We start from the raw sequence: 24,653 nt of genomic DNA on the forward strand, positions 1-24,653 counted from the left end.
CACAGCCCTATATGATAGCCAATTTTATCAGCTGACATCTCTTGTGTTCATGAACGGTTTCTTAAGTTCTCCAATAGACCCACCATGGGGTTGATGTTCATCTAGTACCATCATCACGTCAAAATAGTTCTGTTTATGAATAAATACTTGCAAAATTGAATGAATATTAATCTTCGTGCATTTTACCTGGTTGCGTCAAAATGCCTCCGTACTAAAGAACAATCTCATGAACAGAATTCCACTCTAGTATATAATGCTTCTCTTGGTCGGTAAAAAAGATATCTCAATTAATTTAAGCAGACAGTATCAATCCACAGCACAGAGTGTGAATATGAAATGATTTAATAGCGTTAATCTCTGGCAGCAATGACATTAACACATGCTGCTATCTCTGCCCTTCCATGAAAAGAGGAAATCAAACGCCGTTTTCAGCACACCATGATTATCATTTCTAATACTGATGGTAAAGATGTAAAGAAGCAGTACTTAGGGGAAGAGAGAAAAAGAGAGATGGAGAAGGAGATGTTTAAAAAACAAAATAAGAAAAAACGCTAACAGGAAAAAGAGCAACAGATGGTCCGCGTGTCGGTCTATCTTTAGCAGGACAGCTGCACCAGACTGGGCCTCGGCCAAGGGAGACCTGTTCTGTTTAACTCATGACAAAGGAGGAACAATAGCAGCCACACATTTCAGGTTTAGAAGATGTCTTTAGGCCTGCCCTGAAGAGGTACTGCAGAGGGAGGTAGAGAGAGAAAGTAAGTGAAAAAGAGAGAGCGGGAGAGGAGGGCTGTAGCAGAGCCAGCAGTGTCTTAGTGAGGTTTCAACAAAAGAGGATGAAGAGATTAAAGAGAGCGGTATCAGCTCTGGCAGGGTGAGGACAGAGCTCCTGAAGACTGATACCAAGATTACTTGAAAGGTTTAAAGTGTCGTCAAAGTGTGGAAAGGCCTGCAGAGCAATAGTCATCCATTCTTTTACAAAGCCTGTAAGAAAAGCAAAATAAGTAATTAAAATCTTTGCATCTTGCTGCAGTTCACTGGCAGCATTTATTAAGGAGTCCCGTGGTATAAAAAGCCCACTGTGGCTGACAGATTAGCCATCATGGTGGATAACTACCGAGCTTAATAAATTGACTATTGCATATAATTGATACAAAAGTGCCATTAGCCATTAGTAGTTGTGGAGAGATTCTGCCATAAATGAAATTTCACAAAACAAAATAGACATTTGCTAATCGAGCGGGGAGAAAACGTGAGCTGAAAAACACCAAGATCCTTTATAATGCTGTACTCAATTCTATAGAACTAAAATGACAGTGTCAGATCAAACTAACTGCTTTTAGGAAGTTCTTCAAGTTCACTTAGTTGTTTCCAGAAAAACACCGGGAGTGTTCACCAATGGCTTTAGACAGAAAATCAAAGTTCAAACATAATTTCACGAGAGATCAGAAGCTTTACGGCTATCGTTTTCTCAATCCTCAATGTTGGCTCATTTGGCACAAAGCGAGCAGGACAAGGCTGCGAGGCTTCGCAGCTGTTATTTGATCTAGTCCGCTGAGGACGGTGTGAAGGCGGATCAAACAGAATGGAGGGTGAAACAGGAAAACACGGGTTGCCCGAGAGAATTCAAAAATGCCTCTCAAATGTGGGCACTATCGAAAGCCCAATCACCATTCAGGAACTCAGAAGCAGACTTTTGTGCTATGCAGGACATCTACTCTGTTGTTCTTGTACCGACTATGTTATAGGGAGCAAATAATGTTTATACTGGGGCTAAAAATAACATCCATCACCTAATTTTAAAGAGAAGTCTGAAAAGCGAAATCTGTCTGCAGAGCTGGCCCACAGCCCACTCCTGTTCCCGTCAGTGACTGTCTGCTCTGATGTGTCACTTTACAGGCCAAGACTAAAAAAACCTTATATGGGAGTTTCCATTCTTGCCTATGTCAGTCATATAAAATGACACTTAAAGGGAAAATATTTATAAGTCATTCCTTACAGAGGAGAAAGCTACTTAGAAACATATGCATAACTAAAAAAAAGTTTTCATTTCTTTCCTTGTTTATGTCTAATTATTCAGCCTGCACTGTTTACACTTTAATATACGTGGATAACGGGCCTTTAAATTGTCAGGATTTTTTTTTTTGATAAATTCACAGCACCCCCTCGCTACACAAATGTTTACTCATAAACACAGACTGTGCTTCTCTCTCTCCCTCCACAGCCCTTCAGTGCACAGACAGATGTGTACTTCCTCAGCACAGAGAGAGTTTGTTTTCCTCTGCATCGCTTCTCTGTAAAGGGAAAAAACCCCAATTCCTCATGCTACTTCATACTTAGCGCCCACACCTACCACAGTATTCATCGCATCATACAGTACATGTACAACACCCATAAACACTCAGGGCATGGTTGTTATGCATCACAGTCTAGTTTCATTATTTACGCCTTTGTCAGTTGGCAACAGTTCCTGGCAACCTGTGGGTGCTTTTTCTTGGGAAGCTGTCTTTTTGCCATGGCTACGTTGGTTCAAATCCAGCTTATCTTTTGCTGACATATGCCTCAAGTCTTTCTGCTATGCAGTGTTAGTGACAAGATTGATAAAATAAAAAGTTATGAATAACTTTCCACCCTGGAATCCTGTATACTGTATGTCAGATGTTGTTAATGCATGTCATTAGCATTCTATGGTAAGGAAAAGGCTATCTAAAACCACTATCCATCACTGAAGTGCAAAATATGTTATGTTATCTGATAGCGAATCTAATCAGCTGATGCATCGCAGCCCAACAAACAAAAGTGCTCTTTCCTATTTCAGCACCTAAACACAGCACAAGGTAAGATTTTGAAGTAGCTTCATTTGGAAGCTCTTGTCTGCCACACCATGTGAACCTGACAGTTAATTAAAGGCTAATTTCCATATTCGAGTCCCTTTTGAACATAAAGACTCATATTCCTTTCCCAAACCAAAGGGACTACTGGATCACTGCAGGGTTTTGTGTGCCAAATATAAGCGTTGCCAGAGACTCACTTCCTTTTGAAAGCCACAGTGTGAGCAGCTGCAAAAGTGAGTCACAAGGGGAAAAATGCAGCAGATAGTTAGAATGCCACTGATAGTTCTGCATAATTAAATATAGAGTACCACAGAAGAAACACGCCATTAACCTCACATCCTGTACTTGCCGTACAATACAATGTCCTGTAGAAAATCACTGATAAAAGATTTGGAAAAAACACAGAGAAAGTAGACAACAGATGAAACTTGACAGTTTTTATACTTTTAAAAGCAAATATGTGAAGAGTTTATCACGCATGTGATACAGTTTATCTGTGTCTGTTTTATTACTATGGAAAATTGTGTTAAAGCTAAACACCTCTCACATGACGGTGACAGTGTGGCACTGACACATCAGATAAAACCAACATGAGTGGCCTTACTTCTCCAATTACTGCTGGCAGACTTGCTAATATCTGCAACGAGCAATGGATACAAGTTACTCTTATAAAGTACAAATATTAGACAAACTCAAACTCAATTTTTATGGGGAATCACATTTTGTTGCAATCTATCCACAGTGGACAACCAAAAGCCCAAAATGTCAACCTCGTTTATGTAGATAAAATGAGAGAATTAAATGCCTGAGAACTTTGCACATAACTTTTGGGTGTTTTTTTTGTCGTTTATGACAGTCCCTTCAACGGCAGTTACAACATTTATCTAACAGACAAACTGCCATTCATAAATCCACGCAACAACAATGGAAGATCTGGTTACGGGGGTGCTATTTCTCTGATAACAATCCACTTTTCATGTTAGGACGAGACCCAAGGTGCCATGTTTCAAGAGCAGAACAGGAGAAAGGTATGAACTTGTGTTTTCACTTTAGCAAACTCATTTAGAAAAACTAGAACCCTGCAGCGCTGGATGATTAAAAATCCTAACTGCATATGACTGGAATTAAAGGCGGCGTGACTAATACTGATTTTTTTCCTTGAAAAAACAATTTTTTTTTCCCCTTAACTTAGTGATCGCATAATTATTAAAGTACCATAAAACTGTCAGACTGGTCCAACTGAAGGGATGAATGGGTTAAGAATTTGTGTAGATGAGGGCAGCATAGCCATATTCACTTCAAGCTCCCTCCAGTTAAGGCCAATGTTTATTTGTTCACTCCTACTCATGCTCACAGTGAGTCATCAGGCACCCAGTGTGCTGTAACTCTTCTTGCCTTAGATGGCCAGATCCCTGAGGAGATGTAGGAATGTGGTCTAGACACAACACATGAACATTCAGCAGTGTTCCACAAGCTGCCTCCTCTCAAGTTTGTTCTTTCAATGGCACATTTTACAACACGAAAATGACTAGAATTCCAAGTGCGTAAGGGCTGTGAGACGCAAACATTACTGGCAGGAATGAAGTATGCAAAGCATTAAAAAATTTGAAAAAGGCAAAGCCGTCTTTTGCAGAAATGTTGCATCATGAAGTTGCTTAACCGCTATTTATCATGCATTTGTGATTTTGCGTCAAAACAACACTTATTATTATATTTAAAAAATATATCTAAATAAAATACAATAGATCCTTAATATAACATAAAATTTTATAGAAAGCATGAGAAAGCATGTGAGCCTGCTGGTACAGCAAAAGGACACGGAATGGGGAAAATAGCCTGCCAATCCTTTAATTGAAAGGATTGGCCAGCCTAAGGCATTTTAACGTCCGAGCTGGTGGCTCTGCGTCAAACTGACAGTCTAAACTCTGCAACAGCAAGTTCAAAGTGAGTGCATGTGCACTGTTCACTGGTTCATCTATTCACTCCAGTGTATGGTATACGTAAACAATGCCCAGAAAGATTTAGTCCATTCTCTCAGACACAGAGAGTAGTTCTCAGATTAGGCAAACTCAGAGAAAGTTTAGCTTAACGGTCACAGAAAATAGCCTTGTGCAGCACACTGTATGCTACTAAAAATCTAGATGACATGCAAGGGGAAATGTTTTGTAGGCTACATATAACTCTTTACTTGGGCTACCACTTATGTACATTAACTAATGGACAAATCCCTCTCTCATCTTTTGAAAGATGATTTGCTGATAAATAAAGATAGGCTGAGATACTGGATGGATATATCAGGGCATGCTTTGGAGTGCTTCTCTTCCTATCTGTCTTTTCCATCCTTTTCAGAGGCCACTTCTAAGGTCAGATTCTCTTCCATTCATCCTGCCTACAGCGTACCACAAAGTCCTGATCTTTCCTTTTTCTGTTACATCTCCTCCCTCTTCACCACATTTTGATCACTTTTAAGGATATTTCTTATCACTTCTACACAGATGACATTCTGCTGTTTAACTCTTTTAAGGCATAAGATATATCTAATGTTATGATCTTGCATATGTGCTTAGAATTCTATTAAAAGTTGGATGGCTGATGACAATTTTCTCCAACTTAAAGAAAGAACAGAAGTTCTTGATTGTGCGCTGGACAGAATGTGTCTAAAGTAATGGAAACTCTAGATTTCCTTGTCACTATCGCTGAATTTTCATTTAGGAACCGTGGGGTAACTTTTGACTCCTTTTTCACTCTGGAATTCTCACATTCATTTCTGTTTTGCTCTTAGTTTTATCGCTTAAGAAATATTGCCAAGTTGAGTTCCATTGTGTCATGCTCTGAACTGGAAATTGTTATTCATGCTTATATTTCATAACATCTGGATTAGTGCAATTCATTGCTCACTTGTCTTAACAAAGCTTCCCTGGAACGTCTGCAGGTTATGCAGGACATCATGATTACGTCTTCTAAGTATTAGCATATCCCATCATTGGTAGTTCATTTGCAATGGCTCCCCATTAACGTCACTCCACTTTAAGATTCTGATTTTGACTTTTAGGGGTCTGCACAGACAAGCGTGAGAATAAATTAGTGAAGTTTTACTTGGAGTTCATTTGTAGGATAAGAGACTCACTGCAGAGCCAGCTCATTATATCAGTTCATTATTTAATTGTACTTGAAGTACTTGCTCATGCTAATCAGCTTTTGCTAATCTGATGAAAGCGTTAATGTTTAAAGATCGTTCAGGTAAAGACTGAACTAAAAATGCACTCACATTTTTTGTGACAACCTAATTTGGATCAAGTCCTCCTGTCTGTAGTAGAAAGATTTTAGTAGTAGTTTTTCTAAATAACAAACAAAGACGGGGAAATGGAAATGAGTCACACCTCAACTACGTATCTATAGATTAGTATCTAGAGCCTTGAACAGCGGTTATTATAATGGGTTTATAGTTATAACATTATTCTGGATGAAGATTTCTAATGCATGAATGCTGTGGTAATATACGTGCTACTCCTCATGTTTCCACGTCTCTACACCAAGGTCAAAAGTGAAAACTTAGCATGATCCAAGATCCATAATATCCAAATTAATGGATAAATACACCGGTTAGAAATAAAACCAAAATGGCCCTTTAAGCAGACAGTATAAATGAACAGCGATGGCTGCATGCAGGAGTTATTTGAGATATTTCTATGGATAAATTAATTGCTGCTGTGAAAGCCTGTCATTGCTGAATTCATTCTGAACACTGATTTACTGCCAAAACCACGAGCGTTGAATAGTCACTTTTCAGCCTCGGGTGTGAATGTTTTACATTAAAAAGACATTTTGTGCAGAGAATTTATAATAACACGACAACGTTCCCAGCTCTGATGACGGGTACCTTTAGGGCTTCAATGACAAGATCCCGGGCCTCCAGCTCTCCCTCCAGGATGCTGAAAAGCATCAACAACTCTGGCTTGCTCAGACTCTCCATGTTCAGTTTGGACTGTGAAGGCAAGACATAAAAAGAGAAAGCCTGTTTTTTGTTGCTCATTGTGATTTATACATTGCGTAATTATTACTCTACTACTGAAGAAAATTCACATGGAAAGTATTAATCTTGCTTTTTTCCCATAACAATACTGCAGTTACTCGGTCTTTCATTTCATTGTCAAATAAAGCTTATTGTTTTCCAATTCTCCCAAAATCAGAGATCCAGACAGCCATCTGATCTAACCCACTGATTTATGAGCTTTCTGTGGATTAGTGGTGATTATATTGGGATAGGGTCATTTTACAAAGCAGACTTAGTGTGCAAAACATATACAAAATCTTTTCGGTCTTATATTTGAGGAAACCCGATCATTAGTTTGGATATAGCTTAAAGGTACAGTGACTTTCTCTAGTAAAATGCAATAAATATTTAGCAACAGCGCAATTTCTGTGTTTCTAAGGTTGCTCACTAACATGGACGTGTTGATCAGAGCACACGGATCTCAAATAAGAGACCGTAGATAGACCAATAAGAGACCAGATAATCTCAGAGTAACTTAACTTTCACATGTAAAAGATAACATCACTTTGTTTCCCAGCTGTGTGTTCCCATCATAATTGGACATTATGGCAGTTGGTTATTTTTTTGTTGTTAAAGTTATGTGGTCTCTTTGTAGTGTCTCTGTTCTCACAGCTGTGTTGGTACTGCTGACAAGCCCTGCGGTGTCCACATCTCAAACATCCAACCACGCTCTGCCCAAGTGAATGCAAGCAGGCCTCTCTTTGAAATGAGATCAAAGCTGTTGATGGCACTGCACTGACGATCCTTTATAGACCAGAATCATCACGTGGGACGTCTGGGATGGATGAACACTCCACCAACTGACTACCTAATAACAGTCATGCACGCTCAAGCTTGAATAACTGAAATATTCTTTCTGTTAAGTGGCTGAAGCATCTAAAAAAATCTCACTCTTTGCTGTCACCAGACTGTAATCAACACCTGAACAAGCATTCACTCTGATCTGAGCAGTTTGTGGTCACCACACCATCCCACATCACAAAGTCATCACAAGATATCTTAAAAAAAGGGGGGAAAAAGCCACAATATTTCCCAGTCTTCTACAGCGCAAGTTGCACAGAAGCCTGAAGATGAATAGCATTCTTGAAAGCTTAGCATTTACACGACGCCTAACAGGAGAACAAGTATGCAGAAATTGAAACGAAATGACCCTGCTGAACTGCATTTACCGTCTACAGCAGCGTCCTCGCACAAAGAAGGCACAGTGTTTTAGTTGTGCCGTTAGAAGAACTCATGGCCTGTGGCCTAACCACATGGGTAAAAAGCTAATTAAACTACAGCACACACATCTCCCTCGGTTTTGGTTTACAGGCCCGCTTGCTAATTTCACAGGCCACCATAATCACTGTGAGAAGTGTGTGCACTGTGTTATGAGAAGAGTCTGGACCAACAGGAGCCTGCATGTGCCACTGTACTTTTCTAGACCCTCAACATTTTAAAATTGTTCTGCCTAATCCCCCTGAGCTACAGTTGGCAATTATTAGTGTATACAAACAAAGGGTGGTAGCATGGGAAATGCAAATATTCCCACAAGTTCTCCTTGCTCTACTTCCGATGACGAAAGCCCTGTGTCCATAATCTTTTTATCCGTGGTTGTTTTAAGCCAGGATAGCCATGTGCCTCGTCTGCAACACTGTAAACTCGTTAAAACACACAGTTACTTTCGCTGCAAACAAACATTGGAGCAAAGAGGCCTTTGTTTTGTATCTTCTTGTGTTTTTGTATGTAGTATAAGGGGCGAAAAAACCTTTTTTTCCCCTTGTTCCGGCCAAGTTTTTTTAATTCCCCCCTTTTTTTTTTTTTTTTTTAAATCCAAGAAGGATTTTTAAGCTTCCAAATCCCAGTTGTCATACTGACACTATCCAAAGTATGCCAGACAGCAATTTATTTTACATGAAACTACACGAAGTCAGATCAAAAGCCACTCAACCTCATCTGACAGATGATTTCATACTTAGTCAAAGATAAAAGTTTCGCATAGATTCCTATTTGCAGTCTGAAACCACACAAACTAACGTGAGATGGAGGTCAGCTAGAGGGAAATAAAGCTCGAGAGGTCTCCTGAATTTCCTGCAGCATGTCTAGATACTAAATTGGATTTGTTAGCCAACCTAATTTCTGCACAGGCCACTTAGCTTCCTTCCTCACTTAGCTTCCTCCCTACATGCGGTGATATAGTTTTAAAATAAGAACTACATCGAGTTAAGCAGCTCTGTGTTGTAAGACCGGCGTGTGCTCTTCTGTGATTTAAGAGTCGTTTAACAACTGGAGCCGCTGCAACAGAGAGCAGCATTATCAAAGATCAGTCGGTCATCTGAAGCTCAAGATGATGATGACGAGCTGAAAAGTCGTTTGTTTTGTTTTGTTTTTTAGGAAAAATATTTAGTCTTAAACTTTTTTTCACAAATGGAAACACGTCAAACGGCTCGGCCTGTACCCTCTCTGCTGAAGCTTTATGTTTTTTTTTTCTTTTTTCCCTTCTTTAGACAAAAAGTCTCGGTGCAAAACTGCAAACTATCGTGTACAACTTCATACCGCAAACACAGAAAACGCTGTCAGCGTGACTTCTTACCTTCATGAGGCCCTCGGAGGTCTTTGAGAACTCCAGCATGAACTTTTCTCCTGTCAGAAGATTTCTTTCACTTGATTTGCGTCTTCTGATCCCGTCGCAGCGGAACCCTGGACGGCCAAGAAGCGTCCTGAACGACGGCCGAGGTCGCCAATTGGCGTGAACGGCCGCTGAGTCCTGACCAATGAGAGGCGAGATTATGCGGGAATGGGCAGATTCTGTGACGATCTACTTCTTGGTTTTTGGTTGGACTTCTTTGTTTAGTATTTTTCGAGTTCCTCCTCTGTCTTTACTCTGGAGTGTCTTACAACCATGCAAACCATGCGAACGTCTTTACACGTGGTTTACTTTTAGACAGTCACGAAGTGATTTTGTATCTCTGGCATATCGCGCTTTTGTGTAGTAGAGTTTTTGTTGTCCTCTCCTCGAAATAAGCGTGTAATATTTCCCCAGGTAAATCGTGGACATTGATGTGGTTCCGCTTATAATAGTTATGTCCTTCAAAAAATACAGAATATCTTTATTTCAGTACTGTAATACCACAGTAGACTAAAGAAGACATTCTATTGCAAGCCCGAAATAAAAGCGCAAATAAATATTAATAGTGCAGTATACTTAACACACTCGAGAGGGGGCTATTCTGCATAGTGGGTTGGTGAATTGGACTGAAACTTATTGTCCTCCTAGAGACAATATTATGCGCTGCCCTGCAGCGTAAACAAGTAAACACATCAAATAAACAGAACCAACAACATTCCCTCTAGCAGCCATTATAAATGAATAATTAATTATAAAGCATTCCCCCCCCCCTGATTGGTCAATAATGAATATTGTTGGATTGGGAATTTTCATGAATCATTTTGATTGTGCTGTTTATCTAATTTGGAATCACAGCTGCTATGTTGGATCAAACGTAGAATAAACAGAAAAATCTCAAGTACAATATTTCAAAAATCAAACTTGGTGCAAAAGTGTAAAGGTTGTCACTTTGTGCAACTGACAGCATGAATACGTCATTTTCACACACAAAAAAAAAACAAAGAAAGAAAAAAATCAACTTAGTGTGATGTGCACATTAAAACAGTACATAACAAATATAACACACACACACACACACACATATCACCTCATTAAGAATTTTAAGATATGTCCATGAATATTAGTTATTCCAGCAAAAGACTCGTAGATTTGTGGGATTTCAGTATTATTGACTGCTGTCTGGTGCCACAGTCACTGTAAGAGTCTGCAGTAAGTCTAAGTGCTTTCTGAAAAGAGTGGTAAAAATGTCACAGGGTTGCTGAGGTCACTTGGGAAATCAAAGGGTTTTCAGACTGTAGACGAACTAATATAACAGCCAGTTTCAAACTTTGAGAATTTAAAGCTCCCCAGACGGAAGAAACTGGAGGTATTAAATTCCCTGTGTTTTTGCGTGATTTCAAAAACAGACTTTAATAGCTCTTTGTATCTCATTAATGAGACAACATTGTCTATGATTTTCTAAATCTATAGCAAAGGGGATACAGCTGTGTTATTGTTTTTTTAGTTGTTATCAGGCGTAGCTCTCCAGATGGCGTGTGCAAAAATCAGGTGAGTTATTCATTGTGCTGAAGATTGAAAACTGTCTCAGAGGAAAGTTGGAGCCCATTCTGCAATACATAATAGCTGCCAGTAGAGTGCAATGCTCTCACGATGCAAGCCAACATTACAATGACCAAAAGGGGCTTTATCACCCAATACACATGCGAGGAATACTAACAAAAATACAAGCTATTCACTGTGGCTGTGGATAAGAATAATGGGTAATTAAGCACTTTTATTATTTTCAGTGCCATTAATGGCTGTCAAGAGGTCATTCTGGTGATCCACTCCTGCTCATGATTATTGGCCACAGGGATTTAAGCTATAACTCTGAATCTAATGCTGAAAGAGAAAAGGGCTTGAAGTTTTAGGGCATACCAGAAAAAGCACAAGTGTGGCTCCTATCTATGACTATGCTGCATTTCTGTGCTATTCAATAACTGTCTCTTTTTTCCCCTCACAGTATCTTGAGGGTATACAGAGAGCAAAGTCAGAGAATTGTCTCTCCTGATAGGCTGCTGGTGAATGGTGTCTTCCCAGCCCTAATAGAATGTCTCTATTTCAGGCTCCTCAATTAACCAGCTCTGTTCAGGCTGCTGACTGGCTGCTGTGAAGAATTCGTGTCCTCAGATCCGTTGTCCCGTGTCCTTGTCTCTCTTTTACAAACAACCGAGTGTGCAAAGGTTTTCATTTAGCTCCGCTTTGTTGTGAAAGCAGTGGGTATAGAGCCTACTGGCTTAAAATTGAACCATCAAGAGGGATTTTCTCAGTGCTGGTCTTTTTATTTAGAACTGATCAAAAACAGTACTTTTGTTAATCATCAACAATATTATAACATGATTTTTGTTGGACTATTAATGTGAGCGAATGAGTATTTTTATTGAATATGAATATAATTTTAAGTACTTTTTTATTTCACAATACTTCTCCAGTTCAGGGGGAAACATAATACTGTACATTATTTTATAGATATAACTCTAAAACAAATGACACACTATCACCCAGCACTTAATAAACTATTTAAATGAGCGACAAGGCCATACTACGCATTACAGCTTTTCACATGTGCCTGTGTGTGTGTTATGATTAATAAATCATTGCCAGAAAATGACATTGTGTTATTTTATTAGTTTGACAGAGTGACTGGTGACTCCAGAAGCGTGCTATCCTCCTTAAATTCCTAACCGTCTTGTCCCTCATCATTTCACTGATGATTACTAACCCAGATAATTAATACTTTGAGGATGGCTGATTTCTGTTTATCAGTGTGAATGATAATATGATGGTTATGGGGATTTTCCTCCAGTGGTCATGGAAAACAGTAAACCACGGAAAAAAACAAACACCCAGATTATCAACACTAAGACATGTGCAGGGATGAAAAAATAAGCCTCCTGTGAGCAATATTAAACAGAACAGCAGCGGTGCTTGCAATCCTTTCACTCATTTAGCCATGTGTTATCTTTTTCATTCATTGTCTACATTTTTATATTGTTCCTTGCAAATCCCTTTATTTGTTTTACATATAAATTGGTAGAAAAATGAGAAATGGATGCAGCAATTTATTGAAATGTTTAAAATTACACGGAAATACAGTATATAAGGTGAAAGCAATGCATACAATTCTAATAAGCTTAAGTGTAAATATGACGACGTTTATTCTTCTGAACTTTTTTAGCCATACTTTCTTCTAATTATTTTAAATATTTTTCAGAAATAGATCCACAGTCTTCTTGAAGGAGATTAAATGCTCTTGTTTTGATGTTGGCTGCATTGTGTCCCATTCTCTGTCAAGAGGATTTCAAACTGCTTCACCATTGTTGAACATTTTTGAAGGTCTGGGCTCATGATAGGGTTCCATTGCATGTTTTCCCATTTAGGTATTCTTTTACTGAATTGCCGGTGTGTTTGGGGTCATTGTCATGCTGATCAGTCATTTTTCAGATGGTGTTGCATGGTGGATCAAATTCTAACTGTACATTTCTGCATTCATAATTCCATCAGTTTTGACAAAAGCAAGACAAAAGCTCCACTACATTTTACAGATGACTTTAGGCACTCACTGTTGTAGCTCTCTCTTCACTGCCTCATTCCATAAGACCTGTTGACATTGAGTTTCAGTTCAGTCCTTGCATTATTTGGCATACTACAGTCTTTCTTAAAAATGACTTCTGCACAGTCATGCTTCCATCGAGACATTTTTGATGAGGCTTTGGTGAACAGAAGATGGATCAGCTTAAAGGCCAGGTGCATCTCTTGGGTTATGTGTCAGGTCTTTGATGGATTTTCTTCCTGTTTCTTAAGGACATGACTTTTAGATACTGTTCATCTGCTGTAGATAATTCTTAGGCCTGAAAGATCCTCCTTTTTCCTCTACTTGTCCAGTTTCCTTATTTTTTTAAGGACACATTGCACAGTGCGATATGCCAAATTTTTGGTAATAACTCTGTGGGAATACTCTGTGCAAAAAGCACTATTATGCCCATCAAACCCTGTAAACTTTAGCATTTTCCATAGATTCAAGAAAAAAAAAGCTTCTTTGCTGAGTTGCCCTATATGTGTAGTTACACCACTGGTTCATATGAGTTAGGTGGCTTTTTATGCGTGATTCCATATTAAGCTTAGCAAAAACAAAAAACAAAAAAAACAAATAACAAAAACAGTCCTCTGAAAATGGTGAGGTATAAGAAATGAACTGAAAATTAATGGTATCCAGTGGAAAACCTGGAAAGAATTAGAAAGCCGGGAGAAGCATTCCTCAAATGGCACATTAAAATCAAATCTCAAAGTCTGACTCCTTGGAAGTAATTGCAATGGCAATTTATTTTTATAGCATGTTTCATTATATGTAAACTTAATGCGCTTAACACTAAAAATAAGAACATAGAAACATGTGTGTGTTTACCATTTCCTTAAGGCAGTAAAAACAGCAAAATAAAACTTTAAAAAAATAGTTTCGAGCTTGTTTATGTCTGTTGGTTCAGAAGTAATTGATCTCAGGTCAGCAGGCAGCTTGTTCCAAAGAACAGGGCGTCAACAATCGATGGCGCCCTCAGCATACCTCTTCATTCTAAGAAATTTTTAAAAGATCTACACCTGATGACCTGAGAGCTCTGACTGAGTGCACAAGTCAAAGATGTACTGGAAGGCCAAAGCACTGAGAGCTTTGTGAAATAATAACATGATTTTAAAAGTAATTCTCTATTTTGCACTGCGAGCTAACAAAGTGATCTCAGTACTGGAATAGGTGCAAGTGTGTGTCATCTGGATAAGAATTGTAGGATATATTATAATTTTTTTTTTATGATAGTACCAAAGCAGAACATGTAAAGTTTAAAGACCAGGGACAGAATCTTGAGGAACTCCTGGTTGAATCTTTACTTGTGGATGTCTCAAACTGCTGACTGAAACATAAAAACGTCCACACTTCAGGTATCATGAGAGACAAATAAGAATCTGACTAACTGAATCACGAAGCCGTTAAATTAAAATGTGATGAATAACAGTGTCAAAAGCAGCAGTGAGAGAAAGTAAAACTAAGACTGAAACTCTGTAAATCACTATTGATCTTCAGTCACTTGTGCTTTTGGTAAGAGCTGTTTCTGTGCAATGATTAGATCTGAAGCCTGATTGGCACCTATCATAAACACTATGTAATGAAAGCTTTTACACAAAGCTCAAAACTTTTACACAACACTATATAATACGTTGTCTCCTCTTCCTCTTCCGTGGATATGCTGGAGTTTGACAGTTAGATGAACAATACTGCATGTGAAGACTTGCATAGTGGAACATACATATATTGGTGAATAAACCAGTGAGGGAAGAAACATTATAACACATGTACAATACAACCAATGTTATTTGCCTGAATGTTATAAAACATTTCAAGATTCAAGATTCAAAATTCAAGAACTTTATTGTCAGTAGAACAATATACACAGTATACAGTGTAATGAAATGCCGTTTCACCCCAAGAATCAGAATCAGAATACTTTATTAATCCCGAAGGAAATTAGGGTTACAGCAGGCAGCACGCTAATGGCGCATACACACTTACAAAGGAACCTTCTGACCAACTTTGCACAAACATCGCATTGGGGAGACATGTCAGAGAGGTAGGCTGATAGGAAAAAAACAACGAAAATACATTACATGAGGTAAGAGGAGGAGAAAAAAACTCCACTCAGACTGAGCTCCTAGTGGGAGAACAGTTTGATAACAGAAAAAACCCCTCAGCACAAAAAGCACATGACTATCAATACACCATAGAAACACAAGACAAGCAACAGGGGCGGGTAAAGGGTAAGAGAGAGCCGGTGTAGACAGCGCATCCGGTCCTGCAGCATGTCTGCGCTGGTCCAGTCGACTGCCATGCCCCCCCCCATGGTACATTTTCTAATTGTACCATGGGGGGGCTTGGACTAAGAATGAGAAATTTTCTATTTTGAGTGCAGAAGTAACTAAATATTGTGAATAAAGCCAAAGCAACTCAAAAAACATTGTAATACATCAGTGATTTAATGTGTAGCAGCATGGAACCCACTGTATGTATTCTTCATAAAACATTGATACTGCTAACAAAACTGTTAATTTAATACGTTTATACTTTAACTTGGTAGTCCTATGGATCTTCTTCAAAAGAAAGGCTTTCAAGTCAAAATTTTGGTGTCAGCACATGTTCTTTATGCTCCTTTGTACTTTCCCCCCACACCAATCTTCCCCCACACTCTTTCTCTTATCTCTTTTGACATCATTGCTGACTAGGATGTTTTTTTTGTCAAATCCATAGACCATTTTTGAAGATCCTTGCTTTCAGTGAAATTCTGAATCCAATTCTAAACCGGGGGCTGATATTTAGCTCTTCACTGGAAAAAAAAAGAAGAAGAAAAAACACATTTTATCTTTCAAAATAGCTGGATGAAACACAAAGAACATCATTTTCATTTGCTCAGCTGTGACAGTTCCAGGTTCCATCATGAGAAAATGTTTTAAAAGTGCTCTCACAACTGCAAAAAAACATGTTTAACCCCTAACATCTGGGGCCCCGGTCTGAATCGCAAATGCATATACTTCAAAAACCTCCATCTCTCTTACTTCTGCTGTATTATTCCCTTCTTAAGTGAAAGTGTGCTGGTATTCAAAATGAATATTTCATCTCCATTTCACACCTGGCACTCCATCGTAGATGCCAGACATAATGTGGAGATGACACACCACGGTGGCACAGACGATCAGAGGAGAGGAGCTGTAAATATAGCATCAGTCTTGGCGGGAGCCGATGACAATCTAGGATCTAATCTGAAGCAGTTATCAGCATCTGTTGCCTGGCACCCATTTCTGTGGGAGTTTTAGTTTTTCATCTATTGCTCCATATCTATCACTTTTTTTTTTTTGCATCTGATTCTCTGTACAGAGGACACATTCAAGAGTGTGGGAGGATGTAGCCTCTCAGTAGCCCCCACTGACTTACTCTGTCACCAGCACGCATGTGTCCGCTGCCAGCTCACCTAATGGCATGAAGAGGTTAAGTTTTAGAAATTGATTTGTTTTGCTAGTGACCATGGTAAATGTAAATTGCCTGAGCGCCTGACCTTGAAGAAGTCCTGATTAATAATTTGCATATCTCCAGAGGGGTTATGTGTCTTCATGCTGCGGACTGCCATCATGGTTACCAGAGCCTTTGTTTTGTAATCATGCAGCAGCAGCTGGATATGAAATTTAACATCTAACAACTGTTTTTTCATTCTGTAGTCACTGTGTACAGCATGTAAGCAGGTTGTTTACAGACATTTTTTTTTGTTGCAAGTCGTAAAAAGTCTCATATTAGCACAGCCATTTAATTGTATCTTCACTTGAATAACTGGATATGAACTCTGGGAACATTACTTGGAAAAGGATGTAACGAGTCTAATTTATGGCTGAGACAACAAGAAGTCTCTGGGTTTAGATAAACTTGAATATGAGCAGACAAAAAGGGAGACCGCCACAAATCACAGGCTTACAAGAGACGGGAGACAATTGGAGGTTTGTGATTTATCAGCGTTTGAACCAGCTTTTTGACAAAGGCCTTTTCTCCACAAAGAGACAAACCAGCCTCATCAATTTGGCTGTCCACTGCAGTCTTTGTTATCAAGGCTTGTGAGTTATAAACCAGAGTATGTTGATCAGCATGGGGCTTGTTTTATGCCCCTGTCTGAGCTGAATATGCCTCAGCTCATTTTCCTGAAGGTGCGATATTTTTTTGTAATGTGTGCAGAAAGAAATATATTGAATGACGACTGGGAGGCACTGTAAGGCCAGAAAAAAAAAATTGCCTCTAATATGTCACGAAGACAAGAAAGGAATGAATGCCATCTTAACGTCAAATATCCCTCAAACTAAGATGCTTTCATAACTCAAAATGTGACCTATTGCGTGGTTTATGATGTCTAAAAGACATTGTTGTTTTCCCTTAATGAAATGGACTTCACTAAACCCGGTTTGCTAGGATCAATACTTCACTTCAACACTTGACGCAGTCTTTCTTCCTCAAAGAGTCTGAACTCACCTGCATTGAAAGTAGAAGTAGCAGTTTATTCTTTGCAGCTGCCAAATGCAACACATCTGTTAAAATCAAAGGTATAAATATAAAAGGGCACCGTGACACTGTGTAGATATCATGTCTCTCTCCTGCTCTTAAATTGTACTCAAACTCTTAAAAAATGCAATTTGAATAAATTATTGTACAATATGGAAAACACATATCTCTCTTGGAAGAGGCAGCCTGTTTATCCAGGCAACCATCCAGGCTAAAAGCACAAAATAGTAAAATTATGAATGGTAATTTAATCACATAATGGCTCCTACACTCTCCAAAAGTCTAATTCCTTGTGTCTGCTCCTCTGTAAGTAGCATGCAGTGTGAATTTCAATGATGGATACTGAGGACAATTGTTTTATTCCATTTTAGACAACTCTATTCGTGGCCGATGGAAAAGGATCTTCAGCAGATTCAATATAATAACTGAAAAGGAGATATAATGCTTTTGCACATCTCTGAACAATGTTATAAAAGTGTATTAGATTATCTACTTCATAAGAAATATCAGAGTTATAAAAATTCCAGAATGGCTTGTTATGCTTTCTTCTTCTGCTTCACATTACACATTTAAGTATTTATCTGCAGAGCTAGACAGTATTCAAGGAGACATTGATAAGATTGTGTGATAGTTTTATAAATATTCTAAAGTTTAATCCGAATTGGGTCCATCTGTGGGGCTCATAATTTGGCAGCTGCCTGTACAGAAATCAAAATTAACTTTGATGTTTAAAACTATTCCCAGGCAAGAAAGTTAATAATGCATGATTCAAAAAACTGTGCATGATCTTTGGCAAAGTTTTAGAGTGCAAAATGTCTACATCCACAGATAGTTATTACAGTTGGGTTAAAGTCTGGAGAAAGATGGTCCATATGATTATTATAAACACAACCTTTAATTGCAGGTCAGTGACAAGAGGAAAGTTTCTTGCATTTCAGTTAAGCAACTTACATCCACAAACCTGACCTCCACATCCTTTCTTTCAGCCTCTTACAAATAGCACACAGTAAGTGACAATTTGCTAAGCCCAGCCCTTTTAATTACTGCCCTTATCCCTGTCAGTCTTTCTATTCGTGCACAGCAGATAACAGGGGTTTTTAATGCCTTTGCAGTTTTTAAGCAGTTTAGACTTACTAGTAAGTGGGGAAAAGTTGCACTTTTTTTTGTAACTGCAAACTTTAGGGTTAGTCTTTCATGCAAATGGACTGGTTCTTATATAGACTTTTCTACTCTACATGAGCGCTCAAAGCACTTTATACAACTTGCCTCATTCACTCATTCAGACCCACTCATACAAGACATAGAAACAGACTTCATTTAATCCCACACTGGGGAAATTCATTTGTTACAGAAAGAAAAGGTGAATTAGAGCTATATTAGAAAAATATAAATATAAAAAAAAGAAGCCAGAATACTATACAATGCAAAGATGACTGCTATGTACAGAAAGCGAACACTTTTTCCTACCTAACTGCTTTCTTTCTAACATTCACACACATTTATACTTTGATGAATGCATCGGAAAGCAGCTTGGGGTTAGTATCTTGCCCAAGGACATTTGGCATGCAGACTGGGAGCAGCCAGGGATTCATCCACCAAGCTTCCGATTAGCAGCTCTACCTCCTGAGCTCCAGCCGCAATGTGTTTCATGATTTATCGACATTTTAAGAAGTTATCTTGTTAGTCATGTTACACATGTTATGCTTGCAGCTTGCATTAGAGCAGATAAAGGCACTTATACCTATATAAGATGAAATCCAACTATTTGGATGGTGTACACAAGAGTGCAGAACAATGTTCACTTCTCATGGCTGCCATCTTGCTATCTGTGTGCTAGAAAGGTAAAAATTATAGACTTAAGTCAGAGGGTAGATCTGACTTTAAATAATCATAATGGTGGGCTTGATCTAAAGCTTGTCATTTTTACTTTAATGGTGAGCATAACTCACTAAATGAACATCATGTTGTATTCAGTAAGACTACAAAACCCTATCAAAGACTACTAACCATAGAAGTTGCCATTTGCTGGCTATTATGAAAAGTACAGGTTTATGGCATGTATGCACTGGGTTCTCTTTTCAGGCCCAGAGGCATGTCCATGTTTTTCACATGCAGTCTGTTAGCCATTAACAAGCCTCTGGCTGGATATTTGACCAGCTGTCTTGGCAGAACTGGTAGATTTTATTTAAACTGGTTGATTTTAAGTGGGTCAAAACCAGTTTATTGGATCACCCACCTGTGTCCAAGTTTTAACCAGCTGATTTATGGTGAAGTTGAAAAATTTCAAGATAGTCCTCCCTCTTTATTATTCCATCCACTTTCTGCAATGAACTACCACTGGCAACAAAAACACAGAGCATGATGCTACATTGTGCTTACAATTAGAGAGGTAGATTGTTGTTAGAGTTCAAAGAGTCACCTTAACTACTTCAGACATACCTTTGTAATTGTGATAGCTCATTTTTGTCTCTTCTGACCATGAAACGTTTTTCCCAGAGAGTATATTTGCTTGTCAGTTCAATTCAATTCAGTTTTATTTATATAGTGCGAAATCACATAGCAGTCACATCAAGGTGCTTTATGTTGTAAGGTAGAGACAGTACAATAATACAGAGAATGTTGGCAACTATAGATTTCAGTCGTGCTTGAAGGTGTTGATTTTGGAGCTGGGGCTTCTTTCCTCATCAGCACCCTCTCAGTCCATTGTGGACAGTCACAATTTTCCAGCTAAGGGTAAGCTTGAGCTTACAATGTATATTTGTATATAATGTATTTATGTATATTTGAACCTGTGTGTATAATTTTGACCGTGTCTGCATTAGAGAAAAGCAAAAAATAAAAAAATAGAGAAAATAAATTCAAAAATGTGCACCAGTCCTTGTTTTTACACTCTTTAAAGATGCAATCACAAGAACATTTCAAATATAATTCAAATTTCCAAAACGACGACATGCATGCCTATGGTGACTAAATAACACAGAATGTAGTACGTTACTTAATTACTCCAAAGAAAAAGTAACTCGTTATACTACTCTTTAATTTCATGTTTCTCCATAAGATGATGTGAAACACATTATTTCATAATCGCCATCCAATAATATAAACCTACAGGCTACAGTCCCACACACCGACACAAATCCCTATTTTAATGAGGAAACACACAATCTTTTTCTTTGTATTTAGTTATAAACACAAAGCCAACCGCACAAAGCAAAGGTGAAAACCAGCACAAAGACACTTCAAAGCAGTCACCACGGTGATTCTACTCTAAAAACATGAACAGGTAGAAACGGAGGCCGCAGGCTGACTGCTCATCACTGCCTTTGTTACCTGTTGAAGTTCAGGGTCTGGCTACTGGGCTGGTGTCGGCATTTACTCAGCTTTATCATCACGCTAGGTTCTTGGCTTGCTTAGCATTAGCATACTGTCTTTGCAGGTGTTCGCAAAGATTCAAAAGTTCGGTAAGCGGCATAATACGGGTGTTTCTGTCCTGGATGCAGTTTCCACTTTAGCATCACACTCCCATCCTTTTGTGCAATATAAGTACAATGTCGATATCCACGCTGTAGACCGTGGAGTGTGCCACTATTTTCCTCCTCCAGCACATGAATTGAACTCAGCTGATTGTACCGCAAGTGCAACTAGAACAAACAAGCTGGATTGATAGGCAAGCAGACTAACAATTCCAAGGAATTGAACTATTTGGAACTGATTGTAGAGTACCGGTTCTCGATTCCCATCCCTAGTGATATTATGCCTAAGCGCTGAATATATCTATATATATATAGAGAGAGAAAGACATTTAAAACGTGTTTTGAAATTATGAATTTAAGTACCCTGTCCAAATTCATGTGCTACACTGCACAATTAAGAGTGTCAGACATGGCTTGGTAAATGGGGCATGAGACACAGGGATAGTTTCAAAACATGGATGAAACCAGGTCATGGACCACAAACTTTCTCTATAAAAATTTCCATCAAACTTTACTTTCAATCTGGGAAATTTGCTGTTGTTTTCTGACTTGGACACAAAAAGTCAGTTTCATGCAAATCAGTTGCTTTTAAAATGACGTTTTTTAAAATGTGCATTTTTAAATGGGTGAAAATAAAATACATATATACATCCCTTCTGTCCTTCAATCCAAACCACCAATTTTGGCTTTGACAAATCAATAGACAAAGGCTAGATTACCTTTTGAGCGGCTGGAAGTATCCCTGCCAGCCTGCCGGGGTATTCCTCTGAAAGCCGGGCACTTTTCACTTTTATGTTGAAATGGTGACACTATTGATTCAGAGACATAAACCCTGGAGGACTTTCAAAGCATGTCTCCACCCCTCTCTGAATCAAAGACCCGTTTGAGGGGATTTGAGGGGTATATTCCTGTCAGAAAAACAGAATCTGAGCAGATACTCCAAGAAATTAACAAATAATGTGAAACTATATTTTTTCTGTAACTCTTTAAAAGATGAGCAACAAGTAAAAGTAACCATCACCAGATATTTAGAACTCATCAAGGTCTTTGTGCTAAGTACAATCTGTGGCTGGACTCAAATAAATGCCATTTGACTTCTCAGGTGAGTAAAGTAATTCTTTTTCTCGATGTGAAATGGCAGGCTGTGACTGCTCATATAGTGCAGTGTTTACCTCTAGCTTTGCCATTATCACTCACCAGACAGATTGTCTCAAAGGCACAATCAGACCAGTTGAAGAAGATTGTTTGTTTATGTCTCTCTTGCCGTGGGTATTTTTGTGCAGTGCCCTATTTCAGTCTTGATAACAGGCCATAATTTCAGTGTTCACTATGGAAAAGATCCTTAGAATAAGCTCCATTTTCTGTCATTTTCATCAGTAAAAAGATCACTGAAAAGTCCAAGATGACAGCCAAATGAGAGAAAATGTTATTGTTTTTTTGTTGTTTTGTTTTTTACCCAAAAGATCTGAACTGAGTTAAAATAAATCAGAACACAATAGTAACAGAAGGACATCACAAGGCTTTAAAACATTTAATTTTAAGCATCAATGCCAAAGGGATGTTGGTATTTAGATAAGGTATTTCCCTCATATTGCACATTCCATGCAAGGAAGAAAAATGGACACAGCCAAAAATGAATCCAGCAGTCTCAAAATTTTAAGTACTCGGTCATACTTCACTCTAATCTAATTGAGTTGGAAATTAAAGCTCCAGAATAAGGTTAGTGACAGAGCTTTTATAAATGAGGTATAATAATAGCCAATGCAAATTGGGTGTAATATCATCAAGTCAGTACTGGGAAGTCATGGAAGGTAAAATATCCATGGACAAAGTAGTGTAAAGTGAGTTTCAACTGTATTTTTTGTGCAGTTGCAAAAAATGCTGCATATTTCTAGTAAAGTGTGAATTAAAATGTGTATTCATAAATCATCTTGTAAAATTACAGCAATGTATCCTCAGTAAGTGTTTCACAGAATAAAGTCTTTTACAAAATAGTCTGGTACCGTGTTAAATAAATGACTCGATAATGACAGGAAAGTAACCACGCTCGCTGTTTTAGAGAAGAGGATAATATTTGAACTCGACACTGCCCTCATCAAAGTAATACATTTTAGTTGTTTATGTGTTTGACTTTTAAAGCTGATTAAGTTCAGAGCATTCATGCAGCTTTCATGCTAAAATTAACTCGGTCTGTGAAAATATCATTCAAATGTCATCACAACATCATACCTTCCTTTTCATTGTGAGTATATGGCCACTGACCCATGCCTGATTGGTCAGAGTGTTCAAACACTGGCGCTAGTGTATCGCTTTCTTTGATTTTCGCGTTCTTTCATTCTTTTTTTCTCTATCTGCTTCAAACACACACTTTTTGTTTTGAACTTTCAGTCGGCGATGGTCCTTTTGATGTAAGGACAGTTTCAGAAAGTACAAAAGTTAGTGTTGCTGTGCTTTTCTACAATTTCTTTTTTAGGTTGCAAGTAGCTGATAGCGGTCCCTGTTCACATTCGAGAGACAGCTGTTTATGGAGAGGTCAGAAACTTGCCATAAATTAAGGTAACAACCACTCTCTTTTTGTCAATATCAACAATGCAGAATCTAGCAATACAACATTTCTTACCAGCCTAGATTTATGCTACAATCTCTTTTTTTATTCTTGGCCTTTCCTGTGTTTCCTGTATTCAGTTGCTAATTTCCCCCAGTATGGATGTTCTCATGTTTTGTTACTTCCTGTTTTATTTTGTCAGCCCCTCTTCTTGTGTTTATGGTGTTTGGTTTTGCTTCCCTGGTGTCTACTGTGATTAGTTTAAGCCATGTGTCTTCCCACCCTCACATTAAATCAGTATACTCAGAGTCCATCCCCATATGGAAAAGAAATAGTAAAAACATATATGATTTACTCATGAAAGTGGCTACTTTCTCATTACTTTCATATATATTTTTAGTAAGTATACAAAACATACAAGTTTCATTATATAATTTTTCAAGAGATCTTATATGTGTTTTCACTCTTGTATGCTTTTCATACAAGTTTTATACAAGACAGATAAAAACTTTATACGATTTATATATATCTTTTCCATATGGGTCCAGTCACCCGTTAAGATGAAACATCAATCCCCAAATTCCTCCATGAAAAGTGACGTATTTGCTGCACAATGACAGTAAAGACTTGGCAACCTTGCTTTTATGTAGGAATATAGACAGCATGAAGTACCAAGGTAGTTCAATCCCCTACTGCACAGACATGCAATGCAAGTGAGTAGTGCACATCGGTGCAGTCTAACTCAGATCAATTGCAACATGTTGGCATTGTATCCATTTGTAAATTGGATGGCAATCAAAATCTAGGAACTGGTTATCGATTAGATGAGAAAAAAATGAATTCAGCCCGTTCCCAGTAACTACACAAAAGAACTTACAGTTCCTGCTGCCTCAAAAAAAAAAAAAGAAAAAATAATAAAAGACCTTTCTCAAGTTAGACACTTTTGATTTGAACTGCTGCCCTCGGGCAGATGTTTCAGAGCAATTAAAACACAGACAAAAAGATTTAAAAATATTCTTTATT

At 38.3% G+C, this 24,653-nt stretch overlaps 1 protein-coding gene across 1 annotated transcript in view; it reads right to left on the reverse strand.

Moving 5' to 3' along the window:
- cttnbp2nla (CTTNBP2 N-terminal like a) overlaps positions 1–9,679 on the reverse strand; it is a 16,282-nt gene extending 6,603 nt beyond the window's left edge. Inside the window, exons 1-2 of the mRNA XM_005929729.2 lie at positions 9,458–9,679; positions 6,712–6,816 (exon numbers count right to left, since the gene is read on the reverse strand). Of these exons, the coding sequence (XP_005929791.1) occupies positions 6,712–6,816; positions 9,458–9,496 (144 nt within the window). The 5' untranslated portion in view covers positions 9,497–9,679. The remainder of the gene's footprint in view (positions 1–6,711; positions 6,817–9,457) is intronic.
- Between the last annotated feature and the right edge of the window lie 14,974 nt (positions 9,680–24,653).

The sequence above is a fragment of the Haplochromis burtoni genome, unplaced genomic scaffold (assembly GCF_018398535.1).
Source record: "Haplochromis burtoni strain Fernald_Lab_line unplaced genomic scaffold, NCSU_Asbu1 Contig_125, whole genome shotgun sequence".
NCBI lineage: Eukaryota > Metazoa > Chordata > Actinopteri > Cichliformes > Cichlidae > Haplochromis > Haplochromis burtoni.